This window comes from Melanerpes formicivorus, unplaced genomic scaffold (assembly GCF_026170545.1).
Source record: "Melanerpes formicivorus ecotype bairdi unplaced genomic scaffold, bMelFor1.0.p_v2 SCAF_10, whole genome shotgun sequence".
NCBI lineage: Eukaryota > Metazoa > Chordata > Aves > Piciformes > Picidae > Melanerpes > Melanerpes formicivorus.
In genome coordinates, this window is record NW_027142362.1 from 9846159 (window position 1) to 9864764 (window position 18606).

Here is an 18606-nt window from a genome sequence, read left to right on the forward strand (position 1 = left end):
TCCAGCCCTGATTTCAAAGGACCCTTTTAGCTTCTCCCCATGACTTGTGAGTATTACACTTGGCTCCAGTTCCTCCAGCTACTTAAGAAGGCAGGAGCAACGCCCGGGCATCCCTCTGCAGCCACTCCAAGGCTCTGCTCACATGTTGTGAAACCTGTTACCAACGGCTGCAGGAGGACAGAGGCTTCCTGGGGGTGGAGAAGGGGAAACAGCCTGAGTGCTGCAGCCAGCACGGACCTGGGGGCTTCTGTTCCGTGGTGGCCAAGCAGAGGGACCTCCACCACCCCGCTGGGAATGATGTAAGAGCTGGAGGACAGAGGAGAATAGAGGCTTTCTCGGGGTGGAGAAGGGGGAAAAGGCTGAGTTTTGTAGCCAGCACAGCTGTGGGGCTTGCTGGTGGCTTCTGCCCCATGGTGGCCAAGCAGAGGGGCCTCCAGCCCCCTCCTGGGAATGAGCTGCTCTCCAGTTTGGGAGCTCTTGGGCTTGACAGTCTCTTTGCAGACAGAGAAGCAAGTTCGGGGGTGTTTTCCGGTGCTAAAAGCAGAGGGTCCCGGGAGCTGAAGATGCACGGGGAGGGCTGGGAGCTGATCTTTTTTCCTGTCCTTCTCCCACTTCCTCACAGCCCAGCTGAGGCTGATCCAGAGCCTGATCTGAGAGCAGTTTGGCCGCAGTGATTTCCGGTTTTATTTTGTTGCCTTTTTCCTGTTCCACCACCAAGACGAGCCAGAAGTCATTTGCTCCTAATCTGGGAAAGCAGCCTGACCCTCCACCACCCCCCCCCTCTCCTTCTCCTCCCTAACCTGGGGACCATCCTTCGTGGAGCAGGGGGGTGGTGCTGGTGAAGCAAAGCGAAGGGAAGCTTTCAAAACAAGAGAAGAGTTTTCCTACGGGGCTGTGGGCTTTGGCAGACCTGTCCCGGCCCGTTCTTCTTTGGCTGCCCACGCCCCAGCTGAGAGCTTCCAAAGACGGCCGGGCCATGTGGGTTGTGTTTGTACACAGATGAGTAACGCGGGCGGGCGGCCGGAGCCAGCGCCGCCGCCGCCGGGAACGCAGCATCCGAGCCAGCCCCGCTCCCCGCCGGCAGAGCTGTAAGTACCGGCTGCTCTGCTTTGCTGGCTCTGCCTCTTGGGTTGTTTCGGGTTTGCCCCTCTCCCTCAATCACTTTCATTTGCTTTGGTTGCCCCCAAGGGATGCCGAAGCTCTGCAGGGCTTTGATGCTCGCCCGTTGTGTTGCTTGGGAGTTAAGTGATGATGGGGATGGTGTAGGGGGGGGGTTGGAGTTTTGTCCTTTTCTCCCCCTCCATCAGTTCCTCTTTCGGTTGCCCCCAAGGGATGCTAAAGCTCTGCCGGGCTTTGATTCTCGCCCGTTGTGTTGCTTGGGAGTTAAGTGATGATGGGGATGGTGTGGGGGGGGGGGTTGGAGTTTTGTCCTTTTCTCCCCCTCCATCAGTTTGGTTGCCCCCCAAGGGATGCCGAAGCTCTGCAGGGCTTTGATGCTCACCCATTGTGTTTGTAGTTAAGTGATGATGGTGATGGGGACAGTGTAGTGGGGGTTTAGCGTTTTGTCCTTTTCCCCCTCCATCAGTTTCCCTTTTTTGGTTGCCCCCAAGGGATGCCGAAGCTCTGCAGGGCTTTGATGCTCACCCATTGTGTTGCTTGGGAGTTAAGTGATGTGGGTGATGGGGATGGTGTAGAGGGGATTTAGGGTTTTGTCCTTCCCCCCCCCATCAGTTTCTCTTTTGGTTGCCCCTCAAGGGGTGCCGAAGCTCTGCAGGGCTTTGATGCTCACCCATTGTGTTTGTAGTTAAGTGATGATGGTGATGGGGACAGTGTAGTGGGGGGTTTAGCGTTTTGTCCTTTTCCCCCTCCATCAGTTTCCCTTTTTTGGTTGCCCCCCAAGGGATGCTGAAGCTCTGCAGGGCTTTGATGCTCACCCATTGTGTTGCTTGGGAGTTAAGTGATGTGGATGATGGGGATGGTGTAAGGAGTTTTGGAGTTTCGTCCTTTTCTCCCCCCTCCATCAGTTCGGTTGCCCCCAAGGGATGCTGAAGCTCTGCAGGGTTTGATCCTCACCCATTGTGTTGGTTGGGAGTTAAGCCATGTGGGTGATGGGGATGGTGTAAGGAGGTTTGGAGTTTCGTTCTTTTCTCCCCCTCCATCAGTTCGGTTGCCCCCAAGGGATGCTGAAGCTCTATAGGGTTTGGTGATCACCCATTGTGTTGGTTGGGAGTTAAGCGATGTGGGTGATGGGGATGGTGTAAGGAGGTTTGGAGTTTTGTCCTTTTCTCCCCCTCCATCAGTTCGGTTGCCCCCCAAGGAATGCTGAAGCTCTGCAGGGTTTGATGCTCACCCATCGTGCGGGGGTGGGAGCGATGTGGGTGATGTTTCTTTGGTCCCCTGCTCTCCTCTGGCGGCTGGGGCTGGTCGGTTGCAGGACTTGTGGCAGTTTCCTCAGGATTTTAGGAGCTGTTCCGGTTTGTTTGAGGGTTTGTTTTTTTTTTTGCCCTTCTTCCCTCTCAATCAGTTTCTGTTGTGGGTTGCTCCCAGGGATGCTGAATGTTTGCCAGCTTTGATGCTCCCCTGTTGTGCTGGGGATGGTGCTGTGGGGACAACGCGGTTTTTCCTCCTGCCCTCTCCCAGCGGCTGGGGGCTGGGGGCCGGTTGCCTGCAGGCTTTGTGGCGGCTGCCGAGGGTTTGAGGAGGTGCTGAGTGCCTCCCAAGGAGGCTGGGTGAAAGCCCTGGCTCTGGCGGAGGGCTCCGGCACGTGTCTGAAACGCAGGGACTTCGGGAAAGCCCTGAAGCTTCCACGTCTGCTGGGAGCTGCCTGCTGATCTCCCAGCCCGAGCAGATACCAGCAGCCACCCGCAGCAATAACAACCTCCTACAAAGCCTCTCTTGTTCGGCTGGAAAAGGTCTTGGCATGTCCTGCCCTGCCGAGGCCGGTGCCGAGCGCTCCCGGGAGCCCGGGTTCACCGCCCAGCTCGGCTCTCTCCTTGTACCACCCGAAGAAAGTCACCGAAGTTAATCATTAACAGCTCAGATATTCCCCCCCCCCCTCCATTAAATGACACCGGTGGGGAGAGCTGAGCTGGGACAGAGCTGCTGTGACCACGCTCGTTGGAACCAAGCCCGGGCACAGAGCGGAGGAAGGGTGACAGGGGACGTGTCCGGGCTCCTCTTGCCAGGGACGAGCCACAGCATTAACAGAGGGTAAAAGCTGGTGCTCAGCAGGGACCTTCCCTGGGTGACATGGGCAAAAGACCAAAGGCTCCTGGGCTGGACCTGAAGCTTGTGGTACCTGATGTCCCTGTGGAGACTTGAGAATGACATGGGGGGATCAGGAGGAGGAGGAAAAGGAGGAGAGGGAAGAGAATGAAAAGGAGGAGAGGGAAGAGAATGAAAAGGAGGAGAAGGAATAGGGGAGGGAGATGAAAAGGAGGAGAGGGAAAAGAGTGAAAAGGAGGAGAGGGAAAAGAGTGGAAAGGAGGAGAGGGAAAAGTGTGGAAAGGAGGAGAGGGAAAAGAGTGGAAAGGAGGAGAAGGAATAGGAGAGGGAGAACAAAGTGAAGGAGAATGAAAAGGAGGAGAAGGAGGAAAAGGAGGAAAAGAAGGAGGAGGAGAAGAAGGAAGGGGTTGGACTAGATGACCTTTAGAGGTCCCTTACAACCCAAACCCTTCTGTGAGTCTATGAAAAGGAGAAGGAAAAGGAGGAGACAGAAAGAAGAAAAAGGGGGAGGAGAAGAAGAAGGAAAAAGAGGAGAAGGGAAAGGGGGAGAGGGAGAAGGGAAAGGAGGAGAGGGAGAAGGGAAAGGAGGAGAGGGAGAAGGGAAAGGAGGAGAGGGAGAAGGGAAAGGAGGAGAGGGAGAAGGGAAAGGAGGAGAGGGAGAAGGGAAAGGAGGAGAGGGAGAAGGGAAAGGAGGAGAGGGAGAAGGGAAAGGAGGAGAGGGAGAAGGGAAAGGAGGAGAGGGAGAAGGGAAAGGAGGAGAGGGAGAAGGGAAAGGAGGAGAGGGAGAAGGGAAAGGAGGAGAAGGAGAAGGGGAAAGGAGGAGAGGGAGAGGGGAAAGGAGGAGAGGGAGAGGGGAAAGGAGGAGAGGGAGAGGGGAAAGGAGGAGAGGGAGGGGGAAAGGAGGAGAGGGAGAGGGGAAAGGAGGAGAGGGAGAGGGGAAAGGAGGAGAGGGAGAGGGGAAGGGGGAGGAGAGGGAGAGGGGAAGGGAGAGGAGGGAGGAGGTGTGTTTGCAGCCTGTGAAGTTTGTAAGGCGCTGTTGGCAGCGGTCAGAGCTCTGGTGTGGCCCTGTCCCTCATCCCACGAGGCTTCCACAGCAGCACAGTGGGAAAAGCTCAGCCGAAGGAGGAGGAAAAGAGCCCTGCAGGGTGTGCCTGGCTGCACCCGCGGCTCCAGTGACTCATTTTGCTCTGCAGAGCACAAATTCTTTGCTAAGCCTGAGCCTGGTGCTTCCCACGTTCTCCATGGGGTGAGCACAGCAGCACCAGCTCCCTGTGCCTGACCTGCCTCACCTGGGCTGCACCTGAGCCTTTGTGAAGGGCTTGTGTGGCTTCTCTAAGATAAGGGGGGGGCGTTGGTTTTGTTCCATCCCTCCACCCCCCTCTTTTGTCTCTCTATCAGATGTGGGATGGGGCCAGCAAGCTCTCTGCTCCTGGAGCATGCAAATAGCCAACGGCTGTCCTTGCTCCCTGCCCTTGCTCACAGAGCCATGGAGTTGCTCCTGGGTGGCAGAGACCTTTCAGGTCATGTTGTTCAACCGTTCCCCCAGCACTGCCAGCTCACCACCAGACCATGGCCCCCAGCACCACATCCCCAGGGCTTCAAAGCCCCTCCAGGGATGGGGACTCCACCACTGCCCTGGGCAGCCTGGGCCAGGTCTTGACAAGTCTGTTGAAGAAGAAATTGTTCCTCAGCCTGATGCAGCCTGAGGCCATTTCCTCTTGTCCTGTCCCTGGTTCCTTGGGATCAGATGCCAGTCCTCACCTGGCTCTTACCTCCTCTCAGGGAATTGTTACAAGCCAGGTCTCCCCTCAGCCTCCTTTTCTCCATTAGGCTGAGCAACCCCAGTTCCCTCAGCTGCTCCTCACAAGACCTTTGCTCTGGACCCCACTCCCTGCCCTCCAGCTGGGTCCTGCTGCTTTGGAAGCCACCTCAGGTTCCCCTTTCCCACCCTGGGGAGGCAGCCCCCCTGGGATTTAGCAGCCAAGAGAGGGCTCTGGGTTTGGGTCTAATCTTTAACTGGAGGCATTTCCAGTGTGATTTTATGTTTGGCTTTATTGCTCTCCTGCCTTGTTAATTTTTTCCCTCCTGTTAACCACCTCCCAGCCACCTCCCTCTCCCTGGGCACTCCCACCTCGAGGTGGCCCAGGTGGCTTGCACTGCAGCTGCTTGGCCGTGAGGAGAGGTAGAGTATGAGTGGGGAGGAAGAGCAGAGGAAGGTGAAGCTTAGTGCCAGGGCCCAGGGGGTTCTTTGGGGCTGGCAGCACCACCAATGTGTGCTGAAGCTTGGTGACATCCTGGTGTGAAGTTCTGGGGCGGCTGCAGCAGCTGGAATGCCAGCCCAGGAGCGGCTCCCTGGAGGCTGAGGGGACCTGGGGTTATTCAGCCTGGAGAAAAGGAGGCCAGGGGGAGGGATGCTGGCTTGCTACAGCTCCAAGCCCCTGCTCAGGCTTCTTCTCACCCACTTTCCCCCAGGCCAGGAGGTCCTCTGCAGTAGGACACAGGAGATGATGGTGGTTTTGTCACCTTTGTTTCACAGACTGGAGGGGGGGAGAGGCGGCGCTGGGGAAGCCAGCAGCAGGTAAGAGATGGAGGTGTTGGGGCTGGAAGGGCTGCACCACGGGGCTGGGATGTTTGATGAGGAGTGGGTGGAGGGGAATCAACTCAGATGCTGCTTCCCTGAGGGGCCCTGCCTGCACCCTGCAGCCCCCCCAGCCCGTGCCCAGGGCTTTTGGTGTCACTTCAAGTGCTCTGGGCACATGGGTGCTGTTCCTACATCTCTGTTGGGGTGGTAACAGAGGGCTTGAGGCCCTCCAGGTGGTGGGCTCAGGGGTATGGTGTCCTCCCCTTGCCCCATTTGGGTGTGGGTAGTCAGGAGAAGCCCAGCATGGGATGGATGCCATCTCCCATCCCCACGCCACAGAATCCACCCCAGGAAGCATTTCTCAGGTGTGGGTTTGGGACCTTGCATGGGGACACTGTGCCACAGCCTGGTGAAGGTTTGTCTCCTCCAGATCACCTCTCCTAAAGCCAAGCACCACCTCCTCAGCCACCACGGGGCAGCCCCAGCCCACTGCTTCCTCAGAGTGGGGTCAGATGTGGCCAGGCTGGGTGTGAGGCACCAGAGGGGCTTGTCCCCAAGGAAGCTGAGCCAGAAACATCCCTTGGAGCTGGAGCCCCTAACCTGCATGATGCTGAGTCTCAAGTTACCCAGGCTGCTGAGCATCAACCAAGTGCCTAAGGTCAGAGAGTTCTCCTGCTCTGTGCCCAGAGCTTGGTGGGGATTTCACAGTGGTTTGGGTGGGGAGGGACCTAGCCACCTAGTCCAGCCCCCCTGCAGCCAGCAGGGACTGCTGCAACTAGGGCAGGCTGCTCAGAGACCCAAACAACCTGAGCTGCAATGGCTCCAGGGATGGGACATCTCCCAGCTCTCTGGGCAGCCTGGCACAGGCTCTCAGCACCCTCAGGGTCAAACATTTCTCCCTTCTCTCCAGTGTGAATCTCCTTCTTTCATTGCAAACCATCACCCCTTGCCTTGTCACACCAGGCCCTGCTCAAGAGGCTGTCCCCAGCTTTCTGATCAGCTCCTATGAGCACTGAAAGGCCACCAGAACGTGTCCCTGGAGCCTTTCTCTTCTCCAGGCTGAGCAGCCCCAACTCTCTCAGCCTGGCCTCACAGCATAGTTTAAACTCAGCCCCCTCTGTCCTGCCAGAACAGGCTCTGCTAGAAACATTGTCCCCATCACTTTGGGAGGTGGGTGACAGGTGGGAGCAGGCTGCTGAGGAGACCACCCCCACCCTGGGACAGTGCTCAGCCACTCCCTGGGACCCCCTCCCAGAGGAGAGGGACACAGCTCTGTCCTCGCAGCTGGGTCCTGAATTGTGGGCACCCTTCTTTTGGTTCCCTCCTCTCCTCCCTCTCCTCTCTCTCTCCTCCCTCTCCTCTCTCTCTCCTCCCTCTCCTCTCTCTCTCCTCCCTCTCCTCTCTCTCTCCTCCCTCTCCTCTCTCTCTCCTCCCTCTCCTCTCTCTCTCCTTCCTCTCCTCTCTCTCTCCTTCCTCTCCTCTCTCTCTCCTCTCCCTCCCTCCCTCCTCTCCTCTCCCTCCCTCCTCTCCTCTCCCTCCCTCCTCTCCTCTCTCTCCCTCCTCTCCTCTCTCTCCCTCCTCTCCTCTCTCTCCCTCCTCTCCTCTCTCTCCCTCCTCTCCTCTCTCTCCCTCCTCTCCTCTCTCTCCCTCCTCTCCTCTCTCTCCCTCCTCTCCTCTCTCTCCCTCCTCTCCTCTCTCTCCCTCCTCTCCTCTCTCTCCCTCCTCTCCTCTCTCTCCCTCCTCTCCTCTCTCTCCCTCCTCTCCTCTCTCTCCCTCCTCTCCTCTCTCTCCCTCCTCCCACTCCTCCTTCCCCCTGCTGCTGCCCCTGGTGCCAGTCCTTGCCTTGCAGGGCTACCAGGAGCAGGGGATCCTCTTTGGGTATCGCCCCCCCAGGAGCTCGGCTGCCGATTGCCTGCTCAGCGTCTTCCAGATGACCAACGAGACCCTAAACATCTGGACTCATTTTGTGCCTGCCTGGTAGGAGCCAACCTCTGGGGCTTCAGCATGCTTCCTGGCAGGAGGTGGTGGGATGGGGGGGGACACACACACCCAGGGGTGTGCTGCTCACCTTCCTCCACCCCGCAGGTACTTTGTGTGGACCCTGGTGGGGCGGCTGCGGGGGCCGGGTGGCCCTGAGGACCCCCAGGCCTGGCCCCTCCTTGCCTACCTGCTGACCTGCTGCATCTACCCCCTGGCCTCCAGCTGTGCCCACACCTTCAGCACCATGTCCACCCATGCCAGGCACATCTGCTACTTCTTTGACTATGCAGCTCTCAGCATGTACAGCCTGGGTAAGGATGGGCAGCGGTGCTGGGGGTCAGCAGTTCCCTGGGGCAGCAGGAGCTGAAGGGCATGGAGACAGCGAGGCCAGGGCCTGAAGCCTGGCTGCTCAGATGGCTTGTACCCACCAGGCAAGCAGGGGGGGTGCTTCCACTCCTCCCTTCCCTCCACCTGCCTGCAGCCTGGTGTTTGGGAGCAGGGACCATGAAGCATCTCTGATACCACCATGAATTTGGAGCTGGGTTTTGTATCAGCCCTGGGATGGAGACCTGTCCATGTGGCACAACACACCTCCAGCTCCTCCTGGAAAGGTGTCTGCAGGGGCTGGCTGGTGAAGGCTCTGGAGAACAGGCTGTGTGAGAGCAGCTGAGGGACCTGGGGGTGTTGAGCCTGGAGAAAAGGAGGATGAGGAGAGACCTCCTGGCTCTCTACAGCCCCCTGAAAGGAGGCTGGAGCCAGGTGGGGATAGGTCACTTCTCCCGAGGAAAAAGGGACAGGACAAGAGGAAACAGCCCCAAGCTGCCCAGGGGAGGTTTAAGTTGGACATCAGGAACAATTTCTCTCCCTTGAGGGCTATCAAGGCCTGGCCCAGGCTGCCCAGGGCAGTGGTGAAGTCCCCATCCCTGGAGGGGCTTCAAAGCCCTGGAGCTGTGGTGCTGAGGGATGTGGTTTGGTGGTGAGCTGGCAGTGCTGGGTTAGTGGTTGGACTCCATGAGCTTAAAGGTCTCTGCCACCCACAACACTTCCATGGGTCTGTGCTCCAGCTGCCTGCTCCTCAACCTCACTTCCCATCTCCCCTGCCTGAGAACACCCCATGCCAAGCTCCAATGTGAGAGCTCTCATCTGTGCCCAGGAGCATGCTGATGGTCACAGGAGCACAGGATGCTGGGGGGCTGGGAGATCATCGAGGCCAACGCCCCCTGCCAGGGCAGGACCGTGGAATCCAGCGCAGGTCACAAAGGAACACATCCAAACGGGTGTTGGAAGTCTTCAGAGGAGGAGACTGCAGGGTCCTGGTGGGAGCTGTCCCTCAGCAGGCAGCTCCAGCCCCTCAGCAGGCACCTCCTGTCCTTGCAGGCTCAGCTCTGGCATACTCAGCATACATTTTCCCAGCTGAGTGGCTCGACAGCACCTTCCACCACTGCTACGTCCCCATCGCCCTCCTCAACACCCTGCTCAGCACCAGCCTGTCCTGCTACTCCAGGTGAGCTCCTGCTTCCCCCCACAGGCACTGCTGCAGCCTCAGCCTTCACCAGGGTAATTAAGCAAGCTTGGCAATTCCAGGCCCTGTTGGCACAGGGGAAGAGGGGAGGGCTCTTGGTTTGGGCAAGGTGGTGCTGCCCAGTGGCAGCAGCAGAGTTTGATGGTCCCCAAATGCCAGCCAAAGCAAAGAGCTGGAGGTTTTGAAGGTGCCCAAGGGAATTTCAAGTGGGTGAGGGGGGTGTGTGTGTGTGTGCCTGGCAGGGAGATCCCACCAAGCAGGAGCAGGGAAGGGATTGTCAGCCCTGGACCAGGCACCGGTGAGGTCACACCTTGAACCCTGGCTTGAGTTTTGGGCCTCTCACTGCCAGAAGGACGTTGAGGGGCTGAAGTGTGGCCAGAGCAGAGACAGCAAGCTGGTGAAGGGTCTGGAGAGGAGCAGCTGAGGGAGCTGGGGGTGTCCAGCCTGCAGAAAAGGAGGCTGAGGGGAGAGCTTCTGGCTCTCTGCAACTCCACAAAAGCAGGCTGGAGCCAGGTGGGGGTTGGCCTCCTCTGCCAAGGACAAGTGACAGAACAAGATGAAATGGCCTCAGGTTTTCCCTGGGGAGGTCTAGGATGGACATGAGGAACAACTTCTTCGTGGAAGGGGTTGTGAAGGCCTGTCCCAGGCTGCCCAGGGCAGTGGTGGAGCCCCCAGCCCTGGAGGGGGTCTCAAAGCTGTGCAGATGCGGTGCTGAGGGCCATGGTCTGGTGGTGAGCTGGCAGTGCTGGGCTAAGGGTTGGACTCCATGAGCTTAAAGATCCCTTCCAACCTAAACAGCTCCTTGGCTCTGGGCTCCTGTGTGTGTTTACATAACAGCTCTGCAGAGGAGGAACCTCAAGGCTCTGGCAGCTGATTGCATCACTCTCCAGGCACCAGCAGCAGCCCTGTGTGTGCTGAGTTTTGTTCCTGAGTGGCAGCAAACACTTTGTCTGCAGCAAGTCAAACAGCTGAACCCTGGGTCCCAGCCAGACCGGCTCTGCCCCTTCTCTACCTGCCCTGGGCTTTACTTCACCCATGGTAGATAGCCTGGAGAAGGGAATTCTCTAGAGGTGGCCTTTCAGTACCTGACATGGGCTACAGGAAAGCTGGGGAGGGACTTTCTACAAGGGCTTGTGGTGACAGGATGAGAGGCAATGGATTGAAGCTGGAGGAGGGGAGGTTTAGACTGGAGATGAGGAAGAAATCCTTCCCAGTGAGGGTGGGGAGACACTGGAACAAGTTGCCCAGGGAGGTTGTGGCTGCCCCCTCCCTGGAGGTGTTCAAGGCCAGGTTGGATGAGGCCTTGAGCAGCCAGTTCCAGTGGGAGGTGTCCTTGCCCATGGCAGTGGGATTGGAACTGGATGATCTCCAAGGTCCCTTCCAAGCCAAACCATTCTGTGAGTCTCTGAATCCACTGAGAGATCCAGGAGAGATGCAGGAGTTTGCTCCAAGGCTCAGAACACCTCCAGGGAGGTGGCATCCACAACCTTCCTGGGCAGCCTGTTGCAGTGTCTCACCCTCACCAGCTGGGATTTTATTCCTCCTTTCTCCCTCTTTCCCTCTCTCCCCCTTGTTTTTGTCTGGTGCATCTCTCTATTGTCTCACTTAGCAAAGGAAGCTCACTGACCCTGTGCTCACCTTAGGCCTTGCCACTTGAAGAGGACTTGTAGGAAGCCTCAGCAGCTTGGGATCAGTCCCAGATTAATTTGGGGTTGTTTGAAAGCTAATTCCTGTGCTGCAGGTTTTCATTCTCAGCATCTCCCTGCTGCAGAGCTCCTGGGTACAGGCACCTGAAAAGCAGGCAGCTGTCAGAGGGCCATAGAATCAGTAAGGTTGGAAAAGACCTCAAAGATCTTCCAGTTCAGCCATTCCCCCAGCACTGCCAGCTCACCACCAAACCCTGTCCCTCAGCACCACCTCTGCACACCTTTGAAACCCCTCCAGGCACGGGGGCTCTGCCCTGGGCAGCCCCAGGGTCTTGACAACCCTCAAGGGGATGAAATCTCTCCTCATATCCAACCTAATCCTCCCCTGGAGTGACCTGAGTTTGTTTCCTCTCATCCTGTCACTTCTTCCTTGGGGGAAGAGACCAAGCCCCACCTGGCTCCAGCCTCCTTTCAGGGAGCTGCAGAGAGCCAGGAGGTCTCCCCTCAGCCTCCTTTTCTCCGGGCAGAACAACCCCAAGTCCCTCAGCTGCTCCTGGGCAGCCTGCTCCAGGCCTTGACAACCACTTTGGGGCAGAAATTCTTCCTCATGTCCAACCTCAAGCTTCCTTGAGACCATCTCCTCTCCCTTGTCTTTCTGGTGGGGCTGCAGAGGGTGACTGGTTTTGTGCCCAGCTCTGCTGTGGTGCTGCTTCTCCTCATGCCAAGTGGGTTGTGCCAGGCTCACAACCTGCTGCCTGGGGACAGGGACTCAGTGGATGTGGCCCCTCCTGAGCTGCACATGAGGCCACCAGCACCTGGGCCACCCCCTTGCCTGCCTGGGGGTCCTGCTGACTGATTGTAATCGCTTTGGCCTCACCCTCAGCTGGGTCACACCAGCCACAAGGTCCATCCAAGGTGGGAGCAGACTCAGACCCCACTTGTGCAAGGGGCACTGATCAGATGTGCTCAGGGGGGGACCTGCCCAGGCACTCCTGCCCCTGCCCAGCTTGCAGAGGCCTCAGCAATGCTGCTGGGGCTGCTCCACCAACCACACCCTGGGCAGGGCTGTCTGCAGGGGCTGGGAGGGTCTGGGGCTGCCTGGCACCGGTGCTTGGGTCACTCCAGGAGAAAGAGATAAGAATCACATCTGATCTGTTCAGGGAGGTTCAGCCAAGGGAAGGGCTCCTGACTTCTGCTGAGCATCAATGTCGTGGCCAAGCACAGCAGCAGAATGTGCTCAGCCTCTCGGTGCAGCCTGTGAAGGTCACCAGGAGCAGGGCTTAGGGCAGAGGAGGATGCAGGGAGATGATGAGGGCAGGGAGTGGCAGTGGGACAGCTGAAGAAAGGATTTGCTGAGCTGCTGCACCAAATGGAACCAACTCCTCAGGAAGTTTTGAAACCCTAAATGGCTGCTTGATGAGTCACAGAATGATGGGATCAGGGGCTGCTTCGGCTGGGAAGGGAGCTTTAAGGCTTATCTAGCCCAGCTGCCCTGCAGGCAGCAGGGAGAGCTGCAGCTAGAGCAGGTTGCTCAGAGTCCCAGACAACCTGAGCTGCAACGGCTCCAGGGATGGGGCAGCTCCCACCTCTCTGGGCAGCACAGGCTCTCAGCACCCTCAGGGTCACACATTTCTCCCTTCTCTCCAGTCTGAATCTCCTTCTTTCAGTTCAAACCATCACCTCTTATCCTGTCACAACAGGCCCTGCTCAAAAGTCTGTCCCCAGTTTCCTTTTGGCCACTTTAAGTCCTGAAAGGCCACCAGAAGCTCTCCCTGGAGCCTTCTCTTCTCCAGGCTGAACAGCCCCAACTCTCCCAGCCTGGCCTCACAGCAGAGGGCTTCCAGCCCCCCTAGCATTGCTGTGGTGGTCTCTGGCCCCTCTCCAACAGGTCCCTGTCTGTGCTGAGGACTCCAGAGCTGGCCCCAGCCCTGCAGGTGGGGTCTGAGCAGAGCAGAGGGGCAGAATCCCCTCCCTCCCCCTGCTGCCCACACTGCAGGGGATCAGCCAGGACACTGCTGGGGCTGGGTTGAGAGCACTCAGTGGGAGATCACCTCCAGCTTTGCACCCCCAAGTCCTTCTCCCCAGGGCTGCTTGCACTGTTAGCCCAATCTGCTGTCCTGTGCCACCTGAAACCACCTCCTCTGTTCTCCTCCAGCTTTGTGCAGGTGGAGCAGCCCAGGTTCAGCTTTTCAGCCACCAGCACCCCCAAGTCCTTCTCCCCAGGGCTGCTCCCAGACTGCCCAAGCTGCTGTCCTGTGCCACCTGACACCCCCTGCTCTGTTCTCCTCTAGGTTTGTGGAGGTGGAGCAGCCCAGGTTCAGCAAGGCTTCCCGCACCCTGGCCTTCGTGTACCCCTACCTGTTTGACAGCATCCCCCTCTTCTACAGGGTATGTCTCTCACTGTCCCTGGGCACAGCACCCAAGGCCTTCCCTGGGTGGAGAGAAACCTCAGCTGCCTCATCTCACCCTGAAAATATCTGGGAGGGGGGGAAAAAATAATCCCAGCTTTCTGAACTCCTCCAAAGGCAAACAAACTCTGGCAGGAAGAGGCATGGGGTTATTTTTTCCTGCACCTATTGACAGGCAAATTCCTTCCACTTCAAAGCCCAGCCTGGAAAGTTACTGCCTTGGAAAGCTGCAGGCTTTCCAGTTCCCCAATTGGAGTGAGGTGGGAATTGTGCTGCAGGGATGACTAAGGCCAGGAGGTGTGGGAGAAGGGTTGGGAGAGATCCCCTGGACATCACCCAGTCCAACCTCCCCCTGCTCAGGCAGGGACACCCACAGCAGCTTGCCCAGCATCACAATGGCCAGGTGGGGCTGGAAGCTCTCCAGAGAAGGAGACTCCACAACCTCCCTGGGGAGCCTGCTCCAGGGCTCCAGCACCCTCACACCAAAGAAGTTTTTCCTCCTGTTCCGGTGGAAACCTCCTGGGTTCCAGTTTGTGCCCATTGCCCCTTGTCCTGTTGCTGGGCACCTCTGAGAAGAGTCTGGCTCCATCCCCTTGCCCCCCACCCTTTATCTCTTGCTGAGCACTGAGCACTGAGCAGATCCCCTCTGGGGCTGCTCTTCTCCAGGCTCAACAGCCCCAGGGCTCTCAGCCTCTCCTCCTCACAGAGATGCTCCAGGGCCCTCAGCATCTTTGTAGCCTCCACTGGACTCTCCCCAGAGAGAGTCCAAAGCAGGATCACCTAGGGCAGGTCACACATCCAGATGGGCCTTGAAAGTCTCCAGAGAAGGAAGACTCCACAACCCCTCTGGGCAGCCTGCCCCAGGGCTCCACCACCCTCACAGCAAAGAAGTTTCTCCTCCTGCTTAAGTGAGAAGATGGTCAGTGGAAGATCTTGTGCTGAGCCCTGGCTCCTGCCCCTCCAGGGGGTTGGGTGGGACGGTGTGGCTTAGGGAATGTGTCTTCTAAAGGAAGCAAGGTGGTGCTCCAAAGCACTGCAACAGGCTGCAAGGGGAGGTGCTGGAGTCACCATGGCTGGAAGGGTTTCAAACCCACATGGATGTGGTGCTGAGGGGCTTGGGTCAGCAGTGGTGGCAATGTGAGCTCTAGGTGAGTGGTTGATGATCTCAGAGGTCTCTTCCAAGTCTCAGCAGCTCTGTGATTCTCTCCTTTGCATGGTGCCTCTGCCTGGACACCTCCCTGCTGCTGCAGTTCTACCAGTGTGCAGCAGAGAGCTGCACAGATGCTTCCATCCTGCTCCACTACAAGCACACCTTCCTGGCCTTCCTCACCTGCTTCATCTTCGCCAGCCACCTGCCGGAGAGGCTCGCCCCAGGACACTTTGATTACATTGGTGAGTGCTGGGGCAGCCTTCCTCACTCCCTGATGAGAGTCTGAAAGGGGATTTCACACCTTGGATCTCAGCAGGGTGGGGTTGGAAAGGACCTCTGGGGATCATCCAGTCCAACCCCCCTGCTAAAGCAGGGCACCCCCAGCAGCTTGCCCAGGATCACAATGGCCGGGGGGGGGTTGGAAGCTCTCCAGAGGAGACTCCACATCCTCCCTGGGCAGCCTGCTCCAGGGCTCCAGCACCCTCACCCCAAAGAAGTTTCCCCTTTTGGTCAGATGGAACCTCCTAGCTTCAAGGTTGTGGCTGTTGCCCCTTGTCCTGTCCCTGGGCACCACTGACAAGAGTCTGTTTCCCTTCTCTTGTCCCCCACCCTTTATCTCTTGCTGAGCACTGAGCAGATCCCCTCTGGGGCTGCTCTTCCCCAGGCTCAACAGCCCCAGGGCTCTTAGCCTTTCCTCCTCACAGAGATGCTCCAGGCCCCCCAGCAGCTTTGTAGCCTCCACTGGACTCTCTCCAGTACTTCCCTGTCCCTCTTGACCTGGGGAGCCCAGAACTGGCTCCAGGAAGGCCCTCCTCAGGGCCTGGTGGCCTCAGGGAGCTTGGGGGTGGTCTCAAGGAGGTTGGTGGCAGACTCAAGGAGCTTTTTGCTTCCTTGCAGGGCACAGCCACCAAGTCTTCCACGTCTGTGGGATCATGGGCACACACTTCCAGATGGAGGCCATCATGACGGACATGGCTGAGCGACAGCACCGGCTCCAGCCCCCCCTGCTGCTCCCCTCCTCCCTGCAGACCCTGGCCTCCATGGGGGTCTGTGTGGCCACCAGCCTGGCTGTCATTGGGCTCTGCTCCACCTTCCTGCCCTTCATGCCAGAGCCTCTGCAGAGAGAAAAACCTCACAGGCATTAGGCTGGGGGGCTGGGCAGGCTGTGTGGTGCTGCTGGCCAGGAGGTGTGAGGTGAGGAGGAGGAGAAGTTTGTTCCCCACTGCTCTCTGAGAAAAGGATTTTCTTTGAGGTTACTTTCCTCAAGAGCAGAAGAAGGTTTTGCACTGTGCTTGGTACACAGAGCTTCTGGAAAGCTTTTTGACCAAGTTACCTTCCCCTCCCCCCCATCAGGAATATTCAAGATGCCTTACCTGGGGGGAGGTTAAAGGCAGCCAAGTGCTGATGCTTTACCAAAGCAAGAGGCATTCCTCAGCTCTGCCTGCTGGAGCAATCAGGGAGCTGACACTGGGGAGCTGCTGGCACACCTGGCCTTGGCAGCAGGTTGGACCAAGAGCCAGCACTCCTGAAGTGAAGGCACAAGGAAGGGCTCATCCAAGGGCTCCCTTAGGGTTTTTTTAGCCTTAAAATGGACATTATTTAGGGGATGAACTCCTCAAACAGCCACAGTCTGCAGCCTTACACTGAACCCAAGTGCCTGGAAGCTGGGAGACTGAAGCAGACAAAGGTTTGTCTGTGGATACATTCAGCACTGCCCAGAAAGAGCTGATCTAGAAGAAACTTCCATGAGAGGGTCACAGACTCCCACTCCCAGCATGGTGAGGTGGGGAAGGGACCCCTGGAGATCATCTGCTAAACTCTGCTCAAGCAGGGGCAGCCACAGCAGCTTGCCCAGGAACACAATGGCCAGGGGGGTTGGGAAGCTCTCCAGAGAGGGAGACTCCACAGCCTCTCTGGGCAGCCTGCTCCAGGGCTCCAGCACCCTCACACCAAAGAACTTTCTCCTCCTCTTCAGATGGAGCCTTCCAGGTTTCAGTTTGTGCTCATTGCTCCTTGTCCTGTCCCTGGGCACCACTGACAGGAGCCTGGCTCCATCCTCTTGCCCCCCACCCTTTAGCTCTTGCTGAGCACTGAGCAGATCCCCTCTCAGGCTGCTCCTCTCCAGGCTCAACAGCCCCAGGGCTCTCAGCCTTTCCTCCTCACAGAGGTGCTCCAGGGCTCTCCCTCATCTTTGTAACCTCCACTGGACAACTCTCTCCACTACTTCCCTCTCCCTCTTGAACTGGGGAGCCCAAAACTGGGTCCAGGACTCCAGACAGGGCCTCCCCCTAGAGTGAGAGGAGAACCAAACCTCCCTCAAAGTGCTGAGCACACTTCTTCATGCACCTCAGGAGACCATTGCCTTTCTTGGCCACCAGAGCACACTTCTGCCCCTGTGCTCCATCTCTTGCTGCTCATTTTCCTTTGCTGCTGCATTGGGATTTTACAGACAGGAGGAGGGAGCCCTGGAAACAGCTTGGGAGTTGTCAGCCTGGTCCAGGCAAGGGGGAGATGGCAGCTGATGGCTGCAGCTGGAGGCAGTGCCATGGGATGTACCTAGCAGGACATGGAGCACAAAGGTGCCTGTGAGGGAATATGGTCAAGCTTCTTGGTAATCACACAGGTGTAGGAGTTGGGGTTTGTGTCTGATTGCCTCTGTCAAGGTCTGACTGATGCAGTGACAACACAACAGCTTGTTAAAGAGAGTAAGGAAGGAAGAAGTCTTTAGCAGTAGACCTTTCTTCTGAGAGCTGCCCAAGGTATCTGCTCATTTTATCTGTGGCATGGCTCTGACACTGGAACAGGGTGCCCAGGGAGGCTGGGGATGCCCCCTCCCTGGAGGCCAGGTTGGATGAGGCTTTGAAGAACCTGCTCTAGTAGAAGGAGTCCCTGCCCCTGGCATTTGGAGTAGATGATCTCCAAGGTCCCTTCCACCCCAACCCCATGGTCTGTGAAGCACTGGGACATTCTTGTCTAGCCAAGAGGTTCCTTTCCTTCCCACAGCAAACTCAACTGTTGCACTGACCTCTGCTGCTTGGTGTCACGTCCTACAAGGGCCCAGCTGTGACAATTAATCACTTCAGAGCTAATTGCTAAGCACTGCAAAGCTTTGCTCACCTCCAGCACTCCTCTGAGCAGAAGGGAGTCTGGCTCTGTGTGCCAGGTGGGACTGAAGGAGCTGTGACATCTTCATTTCTTCACTTGGGTTGTTTAGCTTGGCTTGGGGAAGTCCTCCTCTTGTCTCCCTCAGGTGAAGGTAGTTGTTGACTTCATGAAAAGTTAGCCCATGGTTACTGACCACCACCCAGGGCCCTTGGCCTGGCACATGAAGAGGTTTGCCCAGGGGAAGAGGGGAATGAGGTTTGCCCAGGGGAAGAGGAGCCAGATTTCTTCTTCAGCTGCAGCCAGGCCTTCAGAATTCAGTGATGCACTCAAATGATTCACAAAGACAATAAAAGAGAAAGGAATCTGGGTGAAGTTGCTACAAAATCCTCCTTCTGGGTGGAAAAGGCCTTAAAGATGGTCAGGGATGAGCACAGGGCTGGAGCACCTCTCCTGCATGATCAGGGTGAAGCACTGAGCCTGTACTTCAGTGGAGCTGGGGAAGGGGCTGGAGAGCAGGGCAGGTGAGGGAGCTGGGGGTGTTCAGCCTGGAGAAGAGGAGGCTGAGGAGAGACCTCATTATTCTCTCCAACTCCCCGACAGGAGCTTGGAGCCAGGGGGGATTGGTCTGTTCTCCCAAGGAACAAGTGAGAGGCCAAGAGGAAATGGCCTCAAGATTCCCCAGGGAAGGTTTAGGTTGAGCAGGAGGAACAATTTCAGCCTGATCTAGTGTGGGGTGTCCCTGCCCATGGCAGGGGGGTTGGAACTAGATGATCCTTGTGGTCCCTTCCAACCCTGAATGAAACTATGATACTATGGAAAGGGCTGTGAAGGCCTGTCCCAGGCTGCCCAGGGCAGTGGTGGGTTTCAAAGCCATGGGCAAAGCAGTCAAAGGAGAACCAACCACCCTCAAAAGCAAGTTGCAGGCAGGAAAAAAAACACTTGTCCAAAACTTAATCTTGACACCCAAACAGGTTCCTTGGGTTAAGCTT

At 57.5% G+C, this 18606-nt stretch overlaps 1 protein-coding gene across 6 annotated transcripts; it reads left to right on the forward strand.

Moving 5' to 3' along the window:
* On the forward strand, positions 1–17975 carry PAQR5 (progestin and adipoQ receptor family member 5). 6 transcript variants are annotated; one of them, XM_068143568.1, is made up of 10 exons: positions 1–46; positions 1000–1088; positions 5698–5803; positions 6237–6464; positions 7656–7783; positions 7892–8097; positions 9164–9290; positions 13246–13342; positions 14613–14754; positions 15410–17975. In XM_068143568.1, the coding sequence occupies exons 4-10, from the start codon at positions 6411–6413 to the stop codon at positions 15655–15657; spliced, it is 1002 nt and encodes a 333-aa protein (XP_067999669.1). In that variant the 5' UTR covers positions 1–46; positions 1000–1088; positions 5698–5803; positions 6237–6410; the 3' UTR covers positions 15658–17975. The 6 variants fall into 6 exon arrangements, with proteins under 6 accessions (XP_067999669.1, XP_067999668.1, XP_067999672.1 ...); XM_068143567.1 differs by lacking the exon at positions 1–46 and adding an exon at positions 221–299; XM_068143571.1 differs by lacking the exon at positions 1–46 and having other exon boundaries at positions 696–1088; positions 6222–6464.
* Positions 17976–18606: the final 631 nt, after the last annotated feature.

Excerpts from the sequence above, each read along its gene's own strand:
- PAQR5 (XM_068143568.1), top strand. The coding sequence starts at position 6,411 with ATGATGCTGAGTCTCAAGTTACCCAGGCTGCTGAGCATCAACCAAGTG. Across the intron at positions 6,465-7,655 it reads GCATCAACCAAGTGCCTAAG|GGCTACCAGGAGCAGGGGAT; the intron begins GTCAGAGAGTTC and ends CTTGCCTTGCAG. Across the intron at positions 7,784-7,891 it reads ACTCATTTTGTGCCTGCCTG|GTACTTTGTGTGGACCCTGG; the intron begins GTAGGAGCCAAC and ends TCCACCCCGCAG.